Raw genomic sequence first — 20269 nt, forward strand, 5'->3', positions numbered from 1 at the left:
AAAAGATCCCCGCCAAGCCAGCCATTTACTGCATCTCTACCCCGCACTTTGAACAATATTTGAAGGCTTCTAGTTGAAGGTGTCCATCTAAGGAATTGGGAAGACTTCATCGCTTTTTGAATTACATGGGTTGTCAATTATTCGGACAAGGTTGCGCTCATGTCGTAAGAGAACTAATACGTCGGTCGAACAGAGTAATGACAATGCCAAAATCAGCAACAGTTCGTCCCGGCCCAGCAACTTCAATGTAGCTACATGTTAGTAGTGACGAGAACCCAACGATGAGAGCTTAGTGATATCACGAAGGGTGTCAAGACCCGAATTTCAATACCAGCCCGCCCTCCTGAGCCTAGCCAACTTTGAGAGTAATCAGTGCCTTAATGATTGATCCAAGATTCGAGTCACGTGAAAGTGACATGCTGACCATTCCCTTGATCTTACAGGCCCGCCCGCCAGGGGTTTCGAGGCAAGTGGCGTCACTTTCAGTCAAGGCTGCAACTTGCCAGGGGTGAAGTTTTGACAGTTACAGAGGATCACGGCGCCTATGGCCCAATCCAAATGTCGCTTAAGCACACCGCAGCTTCCCGTTAGAATGGGGAAGCTTCCCAGAAGAGTCTTGGACTGCGAAGTCCAATTCCAGAATCGTTCCACGGTCGGGAGGCGTCATCGGTGTTGGTCCAGCCCAACAGGGGTCAAAGTGGTACGTACCTAACACGAATACGAGACGAAGACCACAATGGGTTCACCAACACCGTAGCAGACCAGAAGCAATCAAACAATAAGTGAAAGTAGTACGATAGAGATCTCGCTTTTGGAAGCCATGATATGAGAAGAAGATTTAAAGGTGCTCTGTCTCCCGACCATTTTTGCATTGGCTCTCTTGCCTTCCAGCCCCTGCTCCCCCTGCAAATCCCTCCCTAGCCACCGCCGCCACACCCGAGCCCACGCCAAAATGATGGAAGGCATAGAACTTCCGAGGCCGTCGACCATGAGCCCTCTCGTTGTCTATGGCCTTGCTGGACTAGCAGTCTCCATCATCATCAGTATCTGCCGTCAGCTCTTCTTCCAGAACAAATCATTACCACCAACCGTCTTCCATTGGATACCCTACGTTGGAAATGCATTGTCATACGGCATGGACCCTGTGGCTTTCTTCGAGAAATACCGCGCTAAGGTACGTTTCTCGATAGAGGACACGGGTAGCGTTGGTTTCCGTTAGCTAACCATAATGAAGTATGGTGATGTCTTCACATTCACCCTCTTCGGCAGGAAAATCACATGCTTCCTTGGGATCGAGGGCAACGACTTCATCCTCAACGGCAAGCTCCAAGACATCAGCGCCGAGGAGATCTATGGCCCACTCACGACCCCAGTATTTGGTAGCGATGTCGTCTACGATTGTCCGAACTCGAAGCTCATGGAACAGAAGAAGTTTGTCAAATTCGGTCTGACACAGAAGGCACTCGAGTCGCACGTGCCCTTGATTGAGAAGGAGGTTCTGGACTACATCAAGACTGCCCCCGCATTCAAGGGTTCATCTGGGGTTGTCGACATTTCTGGTGCCATTTCTGAGATTACCCTTCTCACGGCGGCGCGCTCCCTCCAGGGTAAAGAGGTACGACAGAAGCTTTCTGCCGAATTTGCCAAGTTGTACCACGACCTTGATATGGTAAGAATCACAGATTCTCAGAAGACCGTCTCTTTCTAACAGCAGTTTCCTTCTAGGGCTTCACTCCGGTCAACTTCCTCTTCCCTTGGTTGCCTCTACCCCGAAACCGTCGCCGAGACGCTGCCCACGAGAAGATGCGAGCGATATACGAGGACATCATTCAGAGACGTCGCAAGAACGGTGATACTGAAGACGATATGATTACGAACTTCATGAACTCGAGCTACAAGAACGGCACCCCGGTCCCCGACAAAGAGATCGCGCATATGATGATCACGCTTCTCATGGGAGGTCAGCATTCTTCTTCCTCAGCAGCCGGTTGGATCATGCTTCGTCTCGCGGCACACCCCAAGATCGCCGAGGAACTCTACGAGGAGCAAGTCCAGAACCTTGCTCAAGGCAAGAAAGAGAACTTGGCCCCCCTTCAGTATTCGGACCTGGACAAGCTCCCGCTTCTGCACAATGTCGTCAAGGAAACCCTCCGCCTTCATGGCTCCATCCACTCTATCCTCCGCAAAGTCAAGAACCCTCTCACCATCCCCGGCACCCCGTACGTCGTCGGCACTGACCAAGTGCTCCTGGCTTCACCAATGGTAACGGCAACGAGCAACGAGTTCTTCACAGATGCCAAGAGCTGGAACCCTCACCGTTGGGACGATCATCAAGAAGTTGAACATGCTGGTGACGCTGTGGACTATGGGTATGGTCTCGTGAACAAGGGCACCAGAAGCCCCTACATTCCCTTCGGAGCTGGAAGACATCGCTGCATTGGCGAGAAGTTTGCGTATCTCAACTTGGGTGTCATTGTTGGCACACTCATCCGCAACTTCAAACTGTCAACCATGGATGGCAAAGAAGGCGTGGTGCCTCCTACGGATAACACCTCCATGTTCGCGCGCCCTCCTCAACCATCACCCATCAGGTGGACCCGACGTGATTGAAACGAAACAATCTGATGGCGACATGAACCGTGCATTTTCTTCTCCTTTAGACAGCGATAAAACAAATAGAAGTAATTATAATTCCATTGCCCAAACGAAGATGTCACAAGGCGCTCTGAATGACATTTTGTGATCGTGGGGTGATGATTCATTTGCATGGGTATCAAGAATGACATTGTTAAAATTGCATCTCCCCAGAAATCATGTCATCGTACCCCCTGTCCGTCATTGCTGCTACTAATCGCGCAGCATCTCAGCGCACTGTAGAGGCCACAACCCACAGCGAAGTCTAAGGGTCCCCAGGGTGCAATGGTGATCCGCCAAGTCAGTGGAGAGCTCCCGGCGAATTGGGACTTTTGAGTGCACATAAGATGGGAGGTTCCGAGGGAATCTGATGAACATCGAACCATTCAACTTCAGGGGCCAGACCCTGCAGCTCCACTCTGCAGCAGAACAAGCAACTGAACCGGGGATCTGATCGTGCGGAGATTCAAATTGAGGTGGCCAGATCCGACAACATCATGCGTCTCTAGCTCTTGCAACCAAACATGCGGTAAAGATCAATGTTGAGCGCTTGCCCACAGAGTTCAACGCGTCGCATGTGAGCGCGTCTCTCTGGATATCAAAAGGATACGAATACGGACACGGACTGTGGATCCTGAGCCGGGTGGAGCGCCGGTTTTATGGACCATGATCCTACGGGCAACAAACGGGAGCTATTGCGCCTAGATTCGCTACGGAAAGATCTTTTGTATCCAATCGATTGGTCGTGAGAATACGATTGGCGAAAAAGGGCAAACGTATTTCCTTCCCTTGTCGTAAGCACTAGTGATTTTGGGCGAAGGCCGGGGCAAGTGCATCACATCACATGGTCTCAGCCATCTGGGGACACGGAGTGACAAACTCTTGGTTCTGACTGGCCGGGAAGGGAGCCTGACGCTGGAATACCAAAGCCACGCGGTGCAGCCTTTTGATCATCCGCAAAACTCTTTCAACTCAAAGTGGAAATCACTTCCGTTGCCAGCATGAATTCTCCAAGGACTGGCACGGCCAGTGAGTTCAAGCTTGCGCCCGGGCTTCGATATGAGCACTCTGCTGAAGAGGACGCCGTCATTCACCTGCATCAGCTATGTAGCCCCTGCGCCAAGTTTACCACCACAAGTCCCCTTCTTCGGACTCTGGCTCGGCGGGGCCGCATCAGGATCCTTGCCTCCGAGATTGCCCATGTTGGAACGCCTTTAGAATTGAAAGCCGGTTACTCGAGCGGTTGCCATCTATGTGCACTTTTGTGGGACCGCGTTGCAGCACATTTGTTGGATCCGGCAAGATCAGCAAGATCCATAGATTACAGCACTCCAGTAGCAGTGATACTCGAGGCCCGCGATGATGAGAAGGAGTATGCTATTGAGGTCCAAAAGGGAACGGACTGGAAAAAGAAAGCTTGGTGGGCAGTGGCCCCCCTGCCTTACTTGTTAGTCGCCCTTTCGACCGGTTTACATTCGTTTCTGACCAGCTTTAGGTCAGACAAGGGCTACATCAAATTGAAGACTACAGCCTTGGGCAGCGAAATAGCCAGTTATTTATACATTCATCGACGTGCGAGTGAGTATATCGTCTAAGTGTCACAACTCGAATGGTCAGCCGCTGACGACATCCTTAGGTCCAGACTTGAACATCGACTCCCTTCGCCATAACTTAGTTTCGCTCTCTTCGCGCAATAACGTCAATTTTGAAGCGATCAAGAAGTGGCAAATAGGTTGTACTGAGCACCATTCTGCATGTCGCCAATTTCCGAGCGTTGTTTCCCCGACAAATCAGGCACCCTCAAGGTTACTAAACGTCAGTGGAGAAAACGTGCGTCTTGAATGTGATGTCGGAGTCACGACACCTGGGCTGGAATACACAACTCTCAGTCACATGTGGGGACCCGATCCCTCTTTGTGCCCACAGTTGCTGGTGTCGACCATCGATTCGTTCATGCTGAGTATTTCCATGCACGATCTACCTAAGAAATATGTTGACGCCATTGAAGTCACACGGGCCTTGGGGTTCCAATACATTTGGATAGACTCTCTCTGCATCATCCAAGACTCAAAGGAAGACTGGCAAAGAGAAGCCGTCAAGATGGCGGCAGTGTACGGGCGATCCAGCTGCAATATTTCCTACACCTTCCCCCCTGCATCAGAGTCGTCAAACAATCATCTGCGGGATCCCAGGGTACATTTGCCTTGTCATACTCGTCTACCCTGTAAGTCTGGGCTGGCGACCTCCAAAGCGCCTGAAGATCTAGTGATCCAGCATACGCCTGGATACATACGACCTGCTTGGCTACCAACACACTACAAGTCCGTGTGGCCACTCCTTTCGAGAGGATGGGTTTTCCAAGAACGACTTCTTTGTCCCCGGACAGTATATTACGGCCAAGATCGACTGATTTGGGAGTGTTGCAATGGGATTGAGGACGAATTCTACGGGCCCCTGGCGACACTTTCTGGGTCAAAAGTGCATTTCTATCGCATAATCACCCGTCTGACCGATTTCTTGAGAGGCGGTCGAGAGCTTCAACGCCAAACTGGCAGTTCGGAAGCCACTATTGGTGAAACAGATACTACCACCGGCGAAATGCAATGGGCTTTCCTGATTCGAGACTATCGCGCAGGAGACCTCACGAAAGAGACAGACCGTGGGATCGCTTTTGCTGGCATTGCTCGTGCGATTCAAGCCAAGGCTAACGTCACATACCTGGCTGGTCTCTGGAAGGAGTTTCTTGAATATGACCTGCTATGGTCTGTGAGCCCTGTCCCAGTCAACGTTATAGACTATGAAAGGGTCAGAAAGGAGTCAGAGTCAGCGCCAAGTTGGTCCTGGTTCTCTGTCCCAACATACAAAACGGCTCTCGGAAACGATATTCTTGATTTTCCCTTCCGAACAACGATGCAGACATACCGACATTTCTCGATATACAACGCGAAGACGGTCTCATACTATCATCCCGACGGCTCGGCGAATGTCGACTCGCTACTTTACAAATTTGCTGGCATGACTTTGACAATCAGAGCAAAGCGGATTCCCTGCACGCTCGAGTGGAGAGACGCCCCGAAACTACTGTATGTGCTGCCGTTGGGGGATTACAAGTGGGCGTTGGGCATGAAGAATGTCTGGCTGAAAGCAAGTCAACAATGGGTTCGGTCCAAGTGCCTAAAATATGCACACGATGATCCTCTCCTCAAGGAAGAAGACCAGCTCCCTCAAAATGCTTGCATGATACTGACTGTAGAACAAGCATTCTACACGGATCAGTCTGCCACACAACATGCGTACAGCCTGGAGCGACAGCGAAAAGGGGACATTCCGGACTCTTGGAATCCTACTTATCAGTACGCTGGCGTCGTGGTAGTACCAGTAGACTCGACGGATGCTCAGGAATTGGTACGTTGGCGACGTATCGGTGTTTTCATCTTCAGTGACGACATTGAAGAGGAGGGCTTTACGACACCATTCGACGAGTATGGGGCTACGGAAGAAGATCTTGTCTTGATCTAAGTTCTCGTTTTTGCAATTGTTGCAGAGGCCTTGCTAGGTTCTTTCGATAATGAATAAGAGTTGTCTATTTTGGTTGCATGATTTATAAACTGAGGCTGTTTTGTTACTTTTTGAGTCTAAACACTAGCTAGTTAACTAGGTCTTCGGGAGTTTCTGCTGACATATCTGGTTGACCAAGCGTACATGTACCTAGACACAATAGCTTGGGAGATCCAAACACCAGTCCAAGAGATTCGCCAATAATATCCACGAGTCACATCTCACATTGGCTAGGTCTCATTGCTATTGTTTCAATTCATGCCTGGGCCCCGGCATTTTATTTGTAAACTTTCAAGGAACGACTGTGTGCGAATGCATGAGGTACAAACCATGCAAACATGAAGAAGTGGAAACCTGAAAAAAAAGAAGAAGGGTTTCTTCCTGTAACCTGACACCTGAGATTTCCCGACACTGCCCTTAAGACATATTCGGAACAGGCATTGACTGTGAGAATACTGCTATCATCGCCAAACTGATACGAGTAGAGCTTAGATCCACACACATCCGCTACCCTCCTGACCACAGACCATCTGTGCATCGAGATGATTGATTAGTTATTGTTTCGTGAGTATCATGCAAAACACGTAGAACACTTACGGCGTTGGGGGCTCCGCCAGGGCAGGTCCAGAGGTCGCAGGCAGAGATTTGGCCACTGCAGCGGCAGTTGGTCTGTCCAACAACCTTGCCGCCGTTGCAGGCAGGGAGAATCTGGCCGCAGTCGACACGAGCTTCGAGATCACGAGTCTCGACCCAGCCGTTGGGCATGGCGATAGCGCCGGCGGCGAAGATGGCAAGGACGGGAATGGTGAAGAACTGCATTTCGGTGGGTTGAGTAGAGTGTGAATACGGAATAGTTGCAGAGTAAATGTGATATCGGTGTTGTGGATGATCTTGTAGATGTTGTGAGTGAGCTGGAGATGGAAGTTAGAATTGCAAGTGGCTTCTTCACCTTTTTATACTTTTTTGTCCTCGTACATTCCGCCTTGATGCGTTATTGAGAACGTTTCTCAGCAACACCTTCACAAGCCATTTCTCCCATTGCCTTCTTGCCTGGCTACTCTACTTCGTATTACCTTACAAACTCCACCATCAATGTCTGGTACTATTCCGTGTATCTCGATTCCCCAACGTTACGGAAGCGCGCTCAGGTAATCCCCATTGGTCTGTTCGCTTCATCATTCACTGTGGCATAGCCTCAACTCGTCATTGGATGAAGCTTGTGGGAATGGTGAGTCTCAGCCGTTTTGTGACGATCTTCTCATGCTGATCGGTGGACCTTTCGCCCGGGCTTGATGAGCGCTTTCGCAAAGTTAATGGTAAGACAAGCTATTCTAAGGATTGTGTCGAGTTTCACCATCTGGCGGTTTCCACTTTCTTTCGGTATTCCTACTATCATGCAGGCTGGCTGTTGAAATTGAAGAAAGGGATGAAAGTAACAATTGTGGGGATGAAAAGTGACAACATCGGGGATCAGCATGACAACATCCGCAATCGTTCACACTCAGCCTACAGCAAACCGTCGCAGCCCACTCAATTGGCATATGGATCCATGGCTGATCAACGAAAAAGTGAGTCCGAACTCTGGAGCCGAGATATCCGAAGGTCGTGGAGCAGGACTTAGTCTCCGAGCCGGGGCTGCTTATATCCACGTTATTTCATCCCCTGTGGAGCCTAGTAAGTCTTCGTAGTGAACGTTGTCCTAACGTCAAGTGTCATAGTCCGAAATCCCCCGCTTCTAGGTTCTGTGAAGCCGGGAATAACAAGAACGCCTGCCCGTTATTAGTCTTCAGCAACACTGCGCAACAAGGTTGCTTTCTGGCATTCCATTGGAGAGCAAACCGCTAGCACGTATCGTCGATTTACATCTTAGCGGAGTTTTACTGGAATATTCATGCACTTGACGAGGTGGCGCGAGTTGGCACTTGTCTTACCACCTCCTCATTGTCTCACGAGGGGGCAATCCTTCAAGTTCCACTTTTGCGCCCTAGAGAGGCACAGCTTCGCTTATTTGAAGACATCGCAAAAAGTACTCAACAACGACTTCCTTCACTATTCCCATACAATGTGCTACTAGAGACGAGTGGGGTCAGTTTAATGCTCTCGTTTCCAACCTACAGATGTGCACCAATTGAATGGACTAGTATCCGGAAGCTGCACCTGTAGCCGGCCACAGAAGTACCTGTAGGTAAAGATCTCGTCTAGGAGTAGTATGCTATGCCTTCAGGTACCACAATTATTTAATGTTCATGGCAAGAGCAGAAATACGAGTCCGGGGCTTGCCAGCCGCAGCCCATATGAAGTGAGACGTTTTTCTTAGGTTGACGCCAAGGCCTATCGGAAGAAAACTCGCGGGTGAGGCTGGCGGGAGGTCCCGGTGAGGCGAATTGCCTATTGGGTGCAAATCCGACATTTGGGGACAAAGATCGACATGCCCACTTTCAAAAAGTCCGAGATGACCAGTGCTAATGCGCAACCGAAACTTGACACTCGAAAGGGATGATTTCGCGATATTAGGCACCTAGACATGTGGCTACTGAAATCATTAGTCAACCACTAGACTAAACGTACCGCCCGAGGCTCGGCACTCAAGGAGCCGCGATGTCCTCCTTACGAAGCTGCCTGATGCAGTAAGTCTCCTCAAAAGCCCTCCTCGTCCAGGGCTGAGTAAGACGTGGCCGTACCTTGCTTGCCGGCCACAACACCCTCTCTCTCTAGGGTGTTCAGAGCCAAGTCTTGCATTCCAACAACATTGGCTGATATTTCTCGTCCTGCGTCAAGACTAAGCTGCTAGTTGTCAAACGCCGTGGGAGTGGCTACGAAAACACGCTATGGCTGCGGGCTGACAATTGCGGATGTGACTTGCAGCATCATCGCCACCATTGGAGGATCACATGGCGTTCAGCTTCTGAGCCCCCATCACATTTGCCGACATCGAATAAGACTTCTTAGTCAAGACAATGACGTCTGTCTCTCTCTCGTTACTCAGAGATTCCTTCGAATGACAGTGATTTTTTAAATATGCGATGTATGAAAATCACCTAAAACTTGCCCTTCTCGCCAATGAAGGCGCAGCCAGCCCACGCTGCTGTGCTTATGCCAAGATGCCTTGTCGGCCGCCTATCGACTGCAAGTGTATATGGTGACGTTATTCAGGATCTGTATTCCGAGAAGGAGCAACGGGTCGGTGGTATCAGCGAATGGAGTTCCTTGAGAGATCAAGTGAAATCCAGGGGGTATGCTAGGCGGACCGAATGACACTTTGGTATAAAGAAACGCCCTGTGCGACTAAAGATAATGAGAAAGTAGTATACTGGACATCAGCAACACGAGACCGCCTAATTATGTTGAACCTCCTTGCAATCTCATTCCAGCGGCAATCTGCCGCTGTATTTTTGGCGCTCTGCGCTTTTCTTCTCTTTGCCGATTGTACCTCAGCCGTCAAGATCAGAGATGGCGCGGATCCAACTGTGATGAAGATCGGGGATACCTACTACTCGGCTGAATCTGCAGGTGGCATCTATGTTCGAGCTGCATCCTCGCTCGAAGGCCTTGGCGCGTCTGATGTTCGACGCGAGCTAGTCTGGTCCGACACGAAGAACATGGGCGCTATCTGGGCCCCCGAGATCACAACTGATCTCGGTCGAACCTACATCCACTTCTCTGCCGGAGTAGACGCTGCCCATCGCATGTACGTGATCAGTGCCGACTCGCCTCTTGAGGAGTACTCGGCCGAAACCAAGCTTGCCCTGCCCGATGACCAGTGGGCCATCGACGGAACGTTCTTCGTTTTCGAAGGACTAGGATACTTCGTCTGGTCCGGCTGGAAGAGCGAGGCGGAGAACTCAGAACAGAACCTGTACATCTGCCGCATGGACAGTCCTTCTCAGCCTATCGGCCAGCGGTACATCATCTCACAGCCGAGAGAATCTTGGGAACAAGGCGACAGCCCACTCATCAACGAAGGTCCCGAGGCAATCGTCGATCCACATGGCCAGCTGCACATCGTTTACTCTGCCAACGGTAGCTGGAACAACAAATACTGCCTCGCAGACCTTCGACTGCGGAAGGGTGGTGACCCTACGTACGTGTGGGATTGGTACAAGTCCAACGGTTGCCTGTTCGGTTCTCATCAGGACAGAATGATGAACGGTTGGGATGCAACCTTGTACATCGATGGACCTGGACATCACACGTTCGCACTTCCCAACGGCGACGTCAATGATAGCCCTGGGGGCACAAGCCGCATTCCATTCGTGTTTCACGGCGTGGAGAAGGGTACAACTTACAGCTGGGATAATCGTGATTGGTTTACCGGCAGCTATGTCTGGTGGAGTAACACCGCTTACACTCGAGCAAACGTGCCGGGAGATACAAGTAACACGGGGTACAGCTTCAAGTTCTTTGAGTAGGGGGACAAACTTCTGAACGTCTTTCTCATTTGGAAGTTCGTATCATACTGCGCATCTGGAGGCCTGTATCTATTCCAATGACATACGTAATAAGAAGTCTTTGTCTGAATCGCCTTGCACAGGACCTGGAGCCGGTTTACACATTCGCTTGTAAAGACGAGTTGCTAGAAGCATCAGTCATACATATCAGCCTACCGACCGAGTCTGACCCGCAAGTAGTTTTTATGCCCTGGCGTGACAGACCAGTGTCATGCGGACCAGGTGGAGCCGATACCATCATTAAAGACGACTATTGCTTGCCAGTCAAGGCTTGGATAGCTTGGAAAAGAGGTCTGAATATGGATGAAAGATCATTAAACACTATCGTCAGCTGTTTGGCATGTCACCACAGAGAGCGTCTAATGTGTTGGTCTTGTTGGGACCTCACCGAGTGATGAGCATTAACGCGACTTTTGAATTAGCGCAACATTCTATGGCTGGATCAATTCATGCTACTGGCTGTCTGCGAAGTTGACTACTATTATTCAGGGGAGTCGCCTTTACAGGTAGGCTTAGATCAAGAAGGAATCAGGGTGGTCGTTGAAGAACTGCATGGCCTCCACGCGGTAGTCATCCTTAACAATTTCCGGTCCGCTCTCTTTGAAGTTGTAGGTCTCCAGTCCCTCCTCAGAGTATCTCGGCCAGTCAGCAAGATCCAAACCGTGGTTGTTGGGGCTCAGGGTACGGATGAAGGAGATGGCGGTCGCTTGGTAAGCATTGGTGTTCTTGCTAAGGCCGTACGGCAAACCTGCGAACATGTAAAACCAGACATCGAAGGCATGGAACGAGCCGAGCACAGGCAGATGAGTTAGGACACCGAGATCAGGCAGCAGGCCGGCGGAAGGGATGCTGACATCGGTTACGTAGTTCCAGACGGTTTGCTCGGAGGTGTTGTAGTGTGCCAGCAGGTTACGGCGCTGCGCCTGGAAGCTGAAGTCGCCCACCACTGCGGCCAGACGCTTGAAGTTAGGGGTCACGGCGTTGAGAACGCCCGAGTCGAAAGGAGAGCCTTGGGTGATATCCGCTGGGTAGAGCTCCATGAGCTTGGCCATCTCAGCGTCCGAAGCCTTAGGCCACCAGATGTCCTTGAAGTACTTTGCGAAGTCCTCGTCCGTAAGAGTCTCGAGTTGAGCGAGGAGAGAGAAAAGAGTGCCCTCATCACGCATGTCACCGGTGACCAGAGGAACTGAAGCCATCTTGCCAGCAGCAGCCAGGCGATGGGGAGAGTCCTTGAGATGCTTGCCGTCGGGACGGATGGTCCAAGTCGAGGCCAGGGATCGAGGTCCGAGAACTAGTCAGGAATCAGAGTCAGCCGAATGTTATCCGTTTGTAGTACAGAAAGGTCACTTACGCATGCCCTCGTCGTTGACGGAAGCCATGATGTCGTCAAAGTCGGCGACCTTCAAGCAGGCAATTTTATCGGTGGCGTTGGTGCATCCTGTTCTCTCAACCATGTTGTCGAAGAAGGGCTGAGAACGCTCAGCGCTTTCGACCATGACAGGGCCACCAGACAGGGCCATCGCACCGCGAAAAAGATCAGTGGCGCCCTCTCCCTCGTCCCACAGCAGATGCGCGACGACGGACCAGCTACCAGCCGACTCGCCCATGATGACAACCTGGTCCGGGTCACCACCGAAGTCCGCAATATGCTTCTGAACCCATTGCATAGCAACTCTTTGATCCTCGAGACCTACAAGTATACTGTTAGCAGACATTATGGATCAAAGTGGCCTTCTGGTACTGACCGAGGTTGAGAAGTCCGGCCTCCTCCATCTCCTTGGACGCGGAGAAACCGAAGGCGTTGAGACGGTAGTTGGCCGACACACCAATGATAGGCTGGTTGAGGCTGACAGAGGTGCGCACCAGTCCACCGATGTTGTAGTTCGGCACGGCACCTCGGATCACATCCGTCTCACTGGTGGCAGTAAAGGGGCTGCCGACCTCGTATCCACCACCGTGAATCCAAATCACCACGGGCAGCTTGTCTCCCTTCTTGGCGTCGACAGGCGCCTGCACATTGATGAGAAGGCAGTCCTCGCTGCGGGTTTGTCCGATGGTATTGAAGACTGTGTCGGCCAGGGCGCCGACGATGGGGCCGATTGCCGTGCCGGTCTTGCCCAAGATGAGACTGCTGGACGAGTTCATGGACAGAATTGAGCCCGTCGTCTTCTGCGGGCAGATTGGACCGTAGCTGCTGCCATCGAACTCGCCCAACTGCTCGGTGTAGAGCTGAGAGTGCTCGAAGCGGCCAGCTGAGGCAAAAGGAATGCCTTGGAAATGTTAGTTTTTCCGTCTGAGATATTCAGCATGCGTGTTCAGGTCCCGTTGCAACGCACCTAGGAACTCCTTGATGTTGCCATTGATCCGGCCAGTGATGTTGGCGTAGTCAATCTCCACCTTGGGGCTCAACGCATCACGGGCAGAAATTGGCTTCGCAACGGCAAAAGCGGAGTTTGAGGCCGCGAGTAGGGCTGCAAGGCCCGCCCACTTAGATGTCATATTAATTAATTGTGTAAAGAAATTGTTAAGGAGTGTAATTGGGAGTTGATGTCTCAACTCGCCAGTTGGATACAATGATGCAGAGATGGAAGCAAGGAAGTGAGGCTCTACTCAGCCAAGAGTGATGTTGGTACATATACGATGGGAGGGAACTCTCTGCGCCAAGGGGTACAATCGATAGTCTCAAAGGATGTCATCTGGACATCTATTCACCGACTGTGCCGGCCGCTCCGGACCCTCTCAACTCAATCATGATCGTCAATTAATGTGCCAAAGAAGCTGTCACAGGACGGAATGTCTTCCGTGGGAAGACCCTTTTGCTTCCACTTGAGCATAGCGTTGAGATTCTGGCATGCACAGCTAGTCATGTCTGGGCTCAAGTGGAAGTATTCGGTAGCGATCGGCCGCCAAGGCCCCTTGACCAAGGGTCATAAACGTGGCAGTCATTTCGACACCTGGTCGTATTTCGTCGAGAGTGGGCACCCAAGACCAGGATTTCGACATCGACAGCAAACGGGGTTCGCTAGTTTCGAACTCACTCGGGGGAAAGGACGCGCCCGTGCCTCGGACCACGTGGAAACATGAGCCCCGGGCTGGGGATAAACACTTTAGAGGGTTAATTATGTTGGAATTCCTCCTTCCTTATGGAGGAGTAATCGTTGCTGAGCTGAAACTCCCGCAAGCTAGTATCCAACTAAACTTACTCGTGAACATCGACGAGTTTGGATCTAGCGTTCGTCAAGACAGCATGTGAACGTAAAGTATAAATACAATGATTATATGGTGTAGTTAAGCCCCCTAGACGTGCTGTCGCACCTTTCGCTCCTCCTCCCAAGTAACATCCCTCTGGACCACGATCGTGTCCATGGGCACATCGTCGCTTGCCTCTTCACGCTTGGGGCTTTTTGCTCCAGACACCGAGTACCTCATGCCACTGCCGTGGTGCAGGTACTCCTCCGAATCGTTGCCTGTGCTCAGGCGTTCGTGGTTAGCGGAGCGCTTGAAGTTGTGGTGAACTCCAGGCCGTGAACCGCCGGCGCCGCCAGTGCCACCGAAAGCAGGGTTCGACGAAATCTGGTTGGACTTCTGGTCGCGGGTGGACCAGGGAGTGCCGTAACGCATCTTGCGGTAGACGGGCACGAGAGTAACTGCGCAGGCGCCGATGATGGCAACGTAGATCTCCACGACGGTGGCAGTCCACATGAGAGCGTATTGCTCTGTTCGGCGAAGTCAGAAAACCGGTCAACATAATGGAGGGAAAAGGGGTTCTTACGGGTCATGTCCGTCACACCGATGGAGTAAAGAGAAGCCAGAGATCCGAAGCGGACGAAACTGGCAATTACGACGCTGTTTTGAATGCTTCGTTAGTAACATCCCGTGGTTCAGTTCTTCCGGGGTCTACTCACAGACTGCCAAGTCCGAAAACGCAGCAGATGCCCACTCTCTTGCTCGAGCTGACCTGCAGCTTCATGGTCTCGTGAATCGGCAGTACCAAAGTCAAGATGTCGATGAGACTGTTGGCGATGGAGTTGCCCACGAAGTACAGAATCAAGTCGATGCAGGTTCCGGCGCCCGGGTTGGTCGTCTGCTCCCATGTGTATGACAGCGGACGGCACTGCAAGCAGTTGGTGATGAAGATGGCGACGCCCCAACCGATGCAAGCCGCTGACAAAACGTAGATACCCTTCTTCATGAATGGCGTGGGGAACACGCGCCAGTAGAAGGCCAGCAGAGAAAGTTTGATCAAAGGCGAGGAAAAGCCGTAGCAGAACTCAGCAGCGACGACACACTAACAAATCGTCAGCTTCAGTCCTTGGCCCCGATCGGGAAGACATGTTTTACGAACCTTCAGGAATATGATCAGCTTCGCCGGGTCCTCGGCCATTACCAACACAATACTCCGACCCAAACCGCCGTTGACTGTCGCATCGATGGTGATGCCGCAGAACGCGTGGTTTACCGCCAAACTCGCCAGTGCCAACCAGTCGTCGAGACCCCATCCTACTCCCGTGAGCTTTCGCGCCCAGAAACGTCCGGCGCAGGTCACCGTTGCGATCACCGCGAGGATGACGTTGATGGCGATGATGGCAGTATCCGTGTGATCGCCGGACGCTGTCGGCGTCGTTGTTGTCGTTGTCGAAGCCATGTTGTCCGGATATCCAGGCTGATCCGAGCCGCAGCCAGTCAACAAAAACACAATGTAATCCGACTGTTGTCGCACGTCACAAAACGCCAGCAAGAAAGCAAAAGAGGAGAGAGTCTGCTCGTTTGGTGGGGGAGAACCAAGTTAATAACCACTATCTCCACATCCCGCTGACTGACAGAATGGTCACAGAATGCGTAGAACCATCAGAATACGGCAGATCCTGCAGTGTTTGTGGTCTGAGCGGTTCCTGATCCGGCCGGCCGGGAGTTGTTCCTGGATCCTAAGGTGGCATTCATGGAGACGACGGTGCAGGGAAGACGTTTCAAGAGATTCATCGTAGTGCCGGGCGAAGTGTACGTGACATGTCATGTAAGACGTAACCGTGCCATTGGTTCAGCGATCAGATCCAACCACGAAAAGCCTTCCCGTTCTAGCCCATGAACCGTACCCACCCATCATCTGTGCCGGCATCAGGATCCCTGCTTGCCGGTGAAGAATCGACTACATGCCGGCGCAGGGGCATCGGCTTGGCAAGCGTACAAATGCGAGTCATGTGACATCCACTCTGCATACAACTAGACTCCATTCCGAACCCCAAGAGTCCACAGACACCAAAGTTTGTCCTATCAAGCGGTCCGAAAACTCCAGGTTTTCGTACAGGAGCTGTTTGGCCGAGATTGTGCTCTGACAAGAACGGCATCGGGGCGGGGTTGACAGACGACGAGGTGGATGTGTCGATCCTAAAGACTCGAACCTAGATGCCGGAATCCAGCCGCGAAGTCAGGAGAAGGAACAGCCCATCGCCGCCCGCGGAAATGAGATACAAGCAGAACTTTTCACAGCGTTGCAAAGTCTCCGCCCAATTGCCTCCTGAGATCGGAATAGGAAAAGCGAGTACCGTTTGTGACACGATCTGCCGCTGTAGGTGATAAGCGGCTACCCTTTCCACTTGATCCTTTTGATGAGCCTTTTCAGGAGGTTTCCCCTTTTGTGACCCTGGTGATCGCCATATTCGCATCGACATTCCTTCACTTCTAGAAAAATTCCGATACGTTACCCAAGACATACACACCGATTTTTTCGCGGTAGCCACATCGCGATCTTTCAAGATGGCCGGCACCAAGGGCGAAAGCTTCCCGATCCTCTCATACCAACCTCTGCGCATATTCTACCAGCTTTTCGGCGGCCTCTTTATCCTCCTCTTTTGTCTTCCCGTCTGGTGTGTCCAGGCCGCGATTCCGGCATGCCGCCCTCACCCAAAATGGGGCTTCAAGCAGGCTCTCATGGCACGTCTTACACGCAACATCGTTGACCTGTACTCAAACGTGGGAATCACCGAGACACACACCCTCAAGCCGGGCAAGGAAGGCGACCGCTTCCAGACCGCTGAGCCTTTCTCCTCAGAGCACTACCGCGGACCTCTGGCCTCGAACCCCGATGTCAAGCCTACCACCGTCGGAGGCACGTGGTTCCCCGAGAAGCCTGATGTTGAAAAAGGCTTCGGCGGCGTCGTGGTCCTGCAGATTCATGGTGGCGCCTTCGTCCTGGGCGATGGCCGCACAGGCTACTGCGGCTTCATGGCTAACACGCTGATCGACAAGGCCGGCGTCGACGCCGTCTTCGCGCCGCAGTACCGTCTGTCCGGCTACGGTAGCGCGGGTTCCGCCGCTAACCCTTTCCCCGCCGCCCTGCAGGACGTTATCACCAGCTACTTGTACCTGACCCAAACTCTCGGCATCCCTTCTCAGCGCATTGTGCTCTGCGGCGACAGTGCCGGCGGCAACTTGGTGATCGGTCTGCTCCGCTACCTCGACACCTTCGGCCGGGACCTTGGCATTTCCTCCCCGAGTTGCGCCGTCCTCATCGCTCCGTGGGTCAACCCGCTTGCCAGCTTGGGACCGGACTCGGTGTACAAGCAGCACGAGCACTGGAGCACCGACTACTTGCCCGTGTCTTTCCTCCGTTGGGGGGCCAAGGTGTACTCATCCGGTGTGGCTGAGGAGACCCTGCCGTATGTCACCCCTCTTGGCAACCCTTGGAAGACTCAGGTCCCCGTCTTTGTTACTATGGGCGAGGCAGAGATCCTTGAGACGGACGGCACTGCATGGTGCCGCCAGATGCAAGAGGCTGGAGGCAACTTGGAGGTGACCTACGAGGAGCATGCCGTCCACGACACGCTGTTGATGGGTGCCATTATTGGCTGGGAGGAGAGTGCGCAGGTTGTGGCCACGAGAATCGGGGAGTTTGTTGCCAAGGTCCAGAAGGTGACGGACTTGTAAGCCGGTCGTTCGGAGGAAAAGAGGGGCGGAGTTGATCAATCACCCTCACCAAAAGTGTATACTAGTGTAAGGTTTCTTTGTACATGATGATTGGCAGTATGCGATAGACGTAAAATAGGCTCAGCGTTAATTGTTTCTCACATTCGATATTATCTGACCATCTGATGTGATGTAATGACTCGGGACCGTCGTACGATGAACTCAATACCACCTCAGGTTACAATGATCACGATCGATTTAGATTCCTGCGAAGAAATCGCCGGATTTTGAGAGAATTAACAAGTTGAAGAGAATCATGAATTTGTCATTGATTAAAGATATCTACAAGAACTTCAACGCGCTAAAAATGACTCCCTGAAAGCATCCTAAATGCGCAGGGAATCGCCAATCTCGTTGAGATAGGCGATGGCCTCCTCGCGATAATCATCAGCCACAACATCAGCGCCACTCTCACTCCACAGCATCGTTGACTTGCTAGACGAGTCATACTGCGGCCAAGTGGGCACATCGGTCATGTCATGCTTGTTGGGGTCCAAGTTGTTTACAAACGAAATCAGGGTGCCCATCAAATGGCGCGAGTTGTTGCTGGGCAGCGCACCGAAGAAGTCGAGCACCACATCGCTGGCGTGGAAGCTGCCCAGGTACGGGACCGCCTCCAATGCATCGAAGTCGGCGTAGTCGGCCTCGGTAATCTCTCCCAAGGTCGCAGTGCCGGCCAAAACCGATGCGGGCAGAGCTTGCTCGATGAGGTAGTTCCACTTGTTGCCCGGAGCGGCGCTCATCAGCTGGCGACGCTGGGATTCAAAGCTGTAGTCACCGGTGATGGCGGAGATACGCTTGAACTGAGTGTACAGAGCGTTGTTGTCGCCAGTGCCGAAAGGCGAGCCGGCCGTCTGGTTGTCGGGGTACAGAGTCAGGATCTGCTCGAGCTGGGCCTCAGTAGCGTTGGGCCACCAGGTCTTGAGGAAATAGTCCATAACATCGTCGTCGGTGGTGGTGTTGGCGGCGTTGATCAGAGAGAACAGAGTGCCTTCGTCGCGCATGTCACTGGAGACGTAGTTAGCATCATTACACAGATGACTTGGCATCACAACTTACCCCCAAAGCAGAGGCACGTCGGCAATAGCTCCCGCGCTGACAAGCTTGTCCGGGCTGTCAGTGAAAACATCGCCATCAGGGCGGATGGTCCATGATGAGGCCAAGCTGTTGTAGCCCAGGAAGTACGGCACTGTCTGCATGTGTGCGTAGATTTCGCTGTACTCGACCTCCCGTAGGCACGCAATCTTATCCGTGGCACTGCTGCAACCGACATAGCTGACAAGGGAGTCAAACGTGCTCTGCTGCCTCTCGGGGCCATCAACCTTCAACGGGCCGCCAGAGCTACCGACGGCGGCGCGGAAGAGTCCCTCGTTGTCGCCGCCGTTGGCCACGAGATGAGCGGCAACTGACCAACTGCCCGCGCTCTCGCCCCAGATGGTGACCTTGTCGGCGTCTCCGCCGAATGAACTAATGTGCTTGTTCAGCCAGCGCAGAGCGTTCCTCTGGTCTTCGAAGCCCAGGTTGAGCAGGCCAGCAGCCGCCAACTCCTCAGAGGCACTGAAGCCAAAGTGGTTCAAGCGGTAGTTGATGGAGGCCACAATGATGGGCTGGCCCATAGCGACACTGCGCTCGACAATGTTGGTGGCCTGGTAGATCACTCCCGGGTTCTCGACATCGGCCTCCAGAAGCGAACCTCCCGCGCCCGCCTCGAAGCCACCGCCGTGGATCCACAGGAGAACGGGCAGGCCGGCAGTGCTGCTGGTGTTCTGCGGCACATGGATGTTGATCGAGAGGCAGTCTTCGCCCTGCTCGAGGGTGGACTGGGACAGAGCAGCAACGAGAACGCCAGACAAGCTGCCTAGCGGCAGCACGGACGGGTCGATGGATGAGGGGAGCTCATGCTGCGGGCAGACGACGCCGTACTCTGAGACATTTTGCACGCCGGAGACGGAGGTCTCGGCCAGTACCGAATGGTTGAACCGGGCTGCTGTAGCATATGAAATGCCTAGAAAGTATCGCAGTTAGCATGCGGGGTTGAGAGGAGACGGGGAGCAGATCTTACCGAGATAGTTTGAGGTTCCGGTGTTGTCGTCGTTCTTGCCCTGAAACTGGGCATAGGAGGTGCTCACAATGGGGGAAGCGTCTCCGACGAAAAGAGTGGCGCCGGTGACGATCTGCGTTGTCGCATGGCAAAGGCCCAGGGCCGAGGCGAGAACGGCAAGTTGCTGGAGCATTGTAAAGAATGGACGTCTGCGATCGACAGACAAGAGAGTTTGGCGGGCGGATGAGGAGCCTAGAACTTACTGGCGCTCGTTCTAGGGCGTCTCAAATATATTTGTGTACTTTTGAGCTAACCTCCCTGACTTTCCCAGGCCTCCCGATCCAACGGCAGAGTGGCAATATGCCTACGTGAGAGACTATCGTAAACCCGCTGCGGATACTTGGACGGAATGATCGCATATTCCGGCCAGAAGGAACCTTTTCTGGGCATCACTCCACGACCGTCTGAGCGGCCCCTCCGCGTCCATTATTGAAAATTAGAATATCATCGCGACTTTATGCGCGAAATCTGAGTTGTGTACACGGCCACGCGGCAGTGAAGAAATATTGAAATGTGCGGTGGAGTGTATAAACATTCAGAGTGGGATCGCGGCAAGGTGTAACGA

The 20269-nt window shown here is 52.6% G+C and overlaps 9 protein-coding genes across 9 annotated transcripts; 5 read left to right on the forward strand and 4 right to left on the reverse strand.

Moving 5' to 3' along the window:
• Nucleotides 1–952: 952 nt before the first annotated feature.
• CGGC5_v013507 (Eburicol 14-alpha-demethylase) lies at nt 953–2610 on the forward strand (the record flags this gene model as incomplete). Its single annotated transcript, XM_032036255.1, has 3 exons — nt 953–1174; nt 1235–1669; nt 1726–2610. 3 exons carry the CDS (start codon nt 953–955, stop codon nt 2608–2610), a joined length of 1542 nt encoding a protein of 513 aa, XP_031884731.1.
• Nucleotides 2611–3635: 1025 nt separating this feature from the next.
• CGGC5_v013508 (uncharacterized protein) lies at nt 3636–5044 on the forward strand (the record flags this gene model as incomplete). Its single annotated transcript, XM_066152933.1, has 5 exons — nt 3636–4081; nt 4130–4212; nt 4271–4745; nt 4796–4858; nt 4957–5044. 5 exons carry the CDS (start codon nt 3636–3638, stop codon nt 5042–5044), a joined length of 1155 nt encoding a protein of 384 aa, XP_066007745.1.
• A 188-nt stretch (nt 5045–5232) lies between these two features.
• Nucleotides 5233–6153, forward strand: CGGC5_v013509 (uncharacterized protein; the record flags this gene model as incomplete). Its single annotated transcript, XM_066152934.1, has 1 exon — nt 5233–6153. One exon carries the CDS (start codon nt 5233–5235, stop codon nt 6151–6153), a length of 921 nt encoding a protein of 306 aa, XP_066007612.1.
• A 527-nt stretch (nt 6154–6680) lies between these two features.
• On the reverse strand, nt 6681–7011 carry CGGC5_v013510 (uncharacterized protein; the record flags this gene model as incomplete). The annotated part of the gene is made up of 2 exons (XM_032036259.1): nt 6681–6722; nt 6790–7011. 2 exons carry the CDS (start codon nt 7009–7011, stop codon nt 6681–6683), a joined length of 264 nt encoding a protein of 87 aa, XP_031884966.1.
• Nucleotides 7012–9533: 2522 nt separating this feature from the next.
• Nucleotides 9534–10601, forward strand: Araf43A-0 (Extracellular exo-alpha-(1->5)-L-arabinofuranosidase; the record flags this gene model as incomplete). The annotated part of the gene is made up of 1 exon (XM_032036260.2): nt 9534–10601. One exon carries the CDS (start codon nt 9534–9536, stop codon nt 10599–10601), a length of 1068 nt encoding a protein of 355 aa, XP_031884964.2.
• A 551-nt stretch (nt 10602–11152) lies between these two features.
• Nucleotides 11153–13139, reverse strand: LIP3 (Lipase 3; the record flags this gene model as incomplete). Its single annotated transcript, XM_032036261.1, has 4 exons — nt 11153–11931; nt 11992–12330; nt 12386–12910; nt 12977–13139. The coding sequence occupies 4 exons, from the start codon at nt 13137–13139 to the stop codon at nt 11153–11155; spliced, it is 1806 nt and encodes a 601-aa protein (XP_031884789.1).
• A 798-nt stretch (nt 13140–13937) lies between these two features.
• CGGC5_v013513 (Satratoxin biosynthesis SC1 cluster protein 4) lies at nt 13938–15285 on the reverse strand (the record flags this gene model as incomplete). Its single annotated transcript, XM_032036262.1, has 4 exons — nt 13938–14356; nt 14413–14486; nt 14546–14928; nt 14986–15285. 4 exons carry the CDS (start codon nt 15283–15285, stop codon nt 13938–13940), a joined length of 1176 nt encoding a protein of 391 aa, XP_031884788.1.
• Nucleotides 15286–16394: 1109 nt separating this feature from the next.
• On the forward strand, nt 16395–17564 carry bah (Acetyl-hydrolase; the record flags this gene model as incomplete). Its single annotated transcript, XM_032036263.1, has 1 exon — nt 16395–17564. The coding sequence occupies one exon, from the start codon at nt 16395–16397 to the stop codon at nt 17562–17564; it is 1170 nt and encodes a 389-aa protein (XP_031884786.1).
• Nucleotides 17565–17929: 365 nt separating this feature from the next.
• On the reverse strand, nt 17930–19837 carry CGGC5_v013515 (putative secreted lipase; the record flags this gene model as incomplete). The annotated part of the gene is made up of 3 exons (XM_032036264.1): nt 17930–18611; nt 18663–19608; nt 19666–19837. The coding sequence occupies 3 exons, from the start codon at nt 19835–19837 to the stop codon at nt 17930–17932; spliced, it is 1800 nt and encodes a 599-aa protein (XP_031884961.1).
• Nucleotides 19838–20269: the final 432 nt, after the last annotated feature.

Source organism: Colletotrichum fructicola (genome assembly GCF_000319635.2).
Source record: "Colletotrichum fructicola Nara gc5 chromosome Unknown KSG_Nara_v1_contig08, whole genome shotgun sequence".
In the NCBI taxonomy this organism is placed as follows: domain Eukaryota; kingdom Fungi; phylum Ascomycota; class Sordariomycetes; order Glomerellales; family Glomerellaceae; genus Colletotrichum; species Colletotrichum fructicola.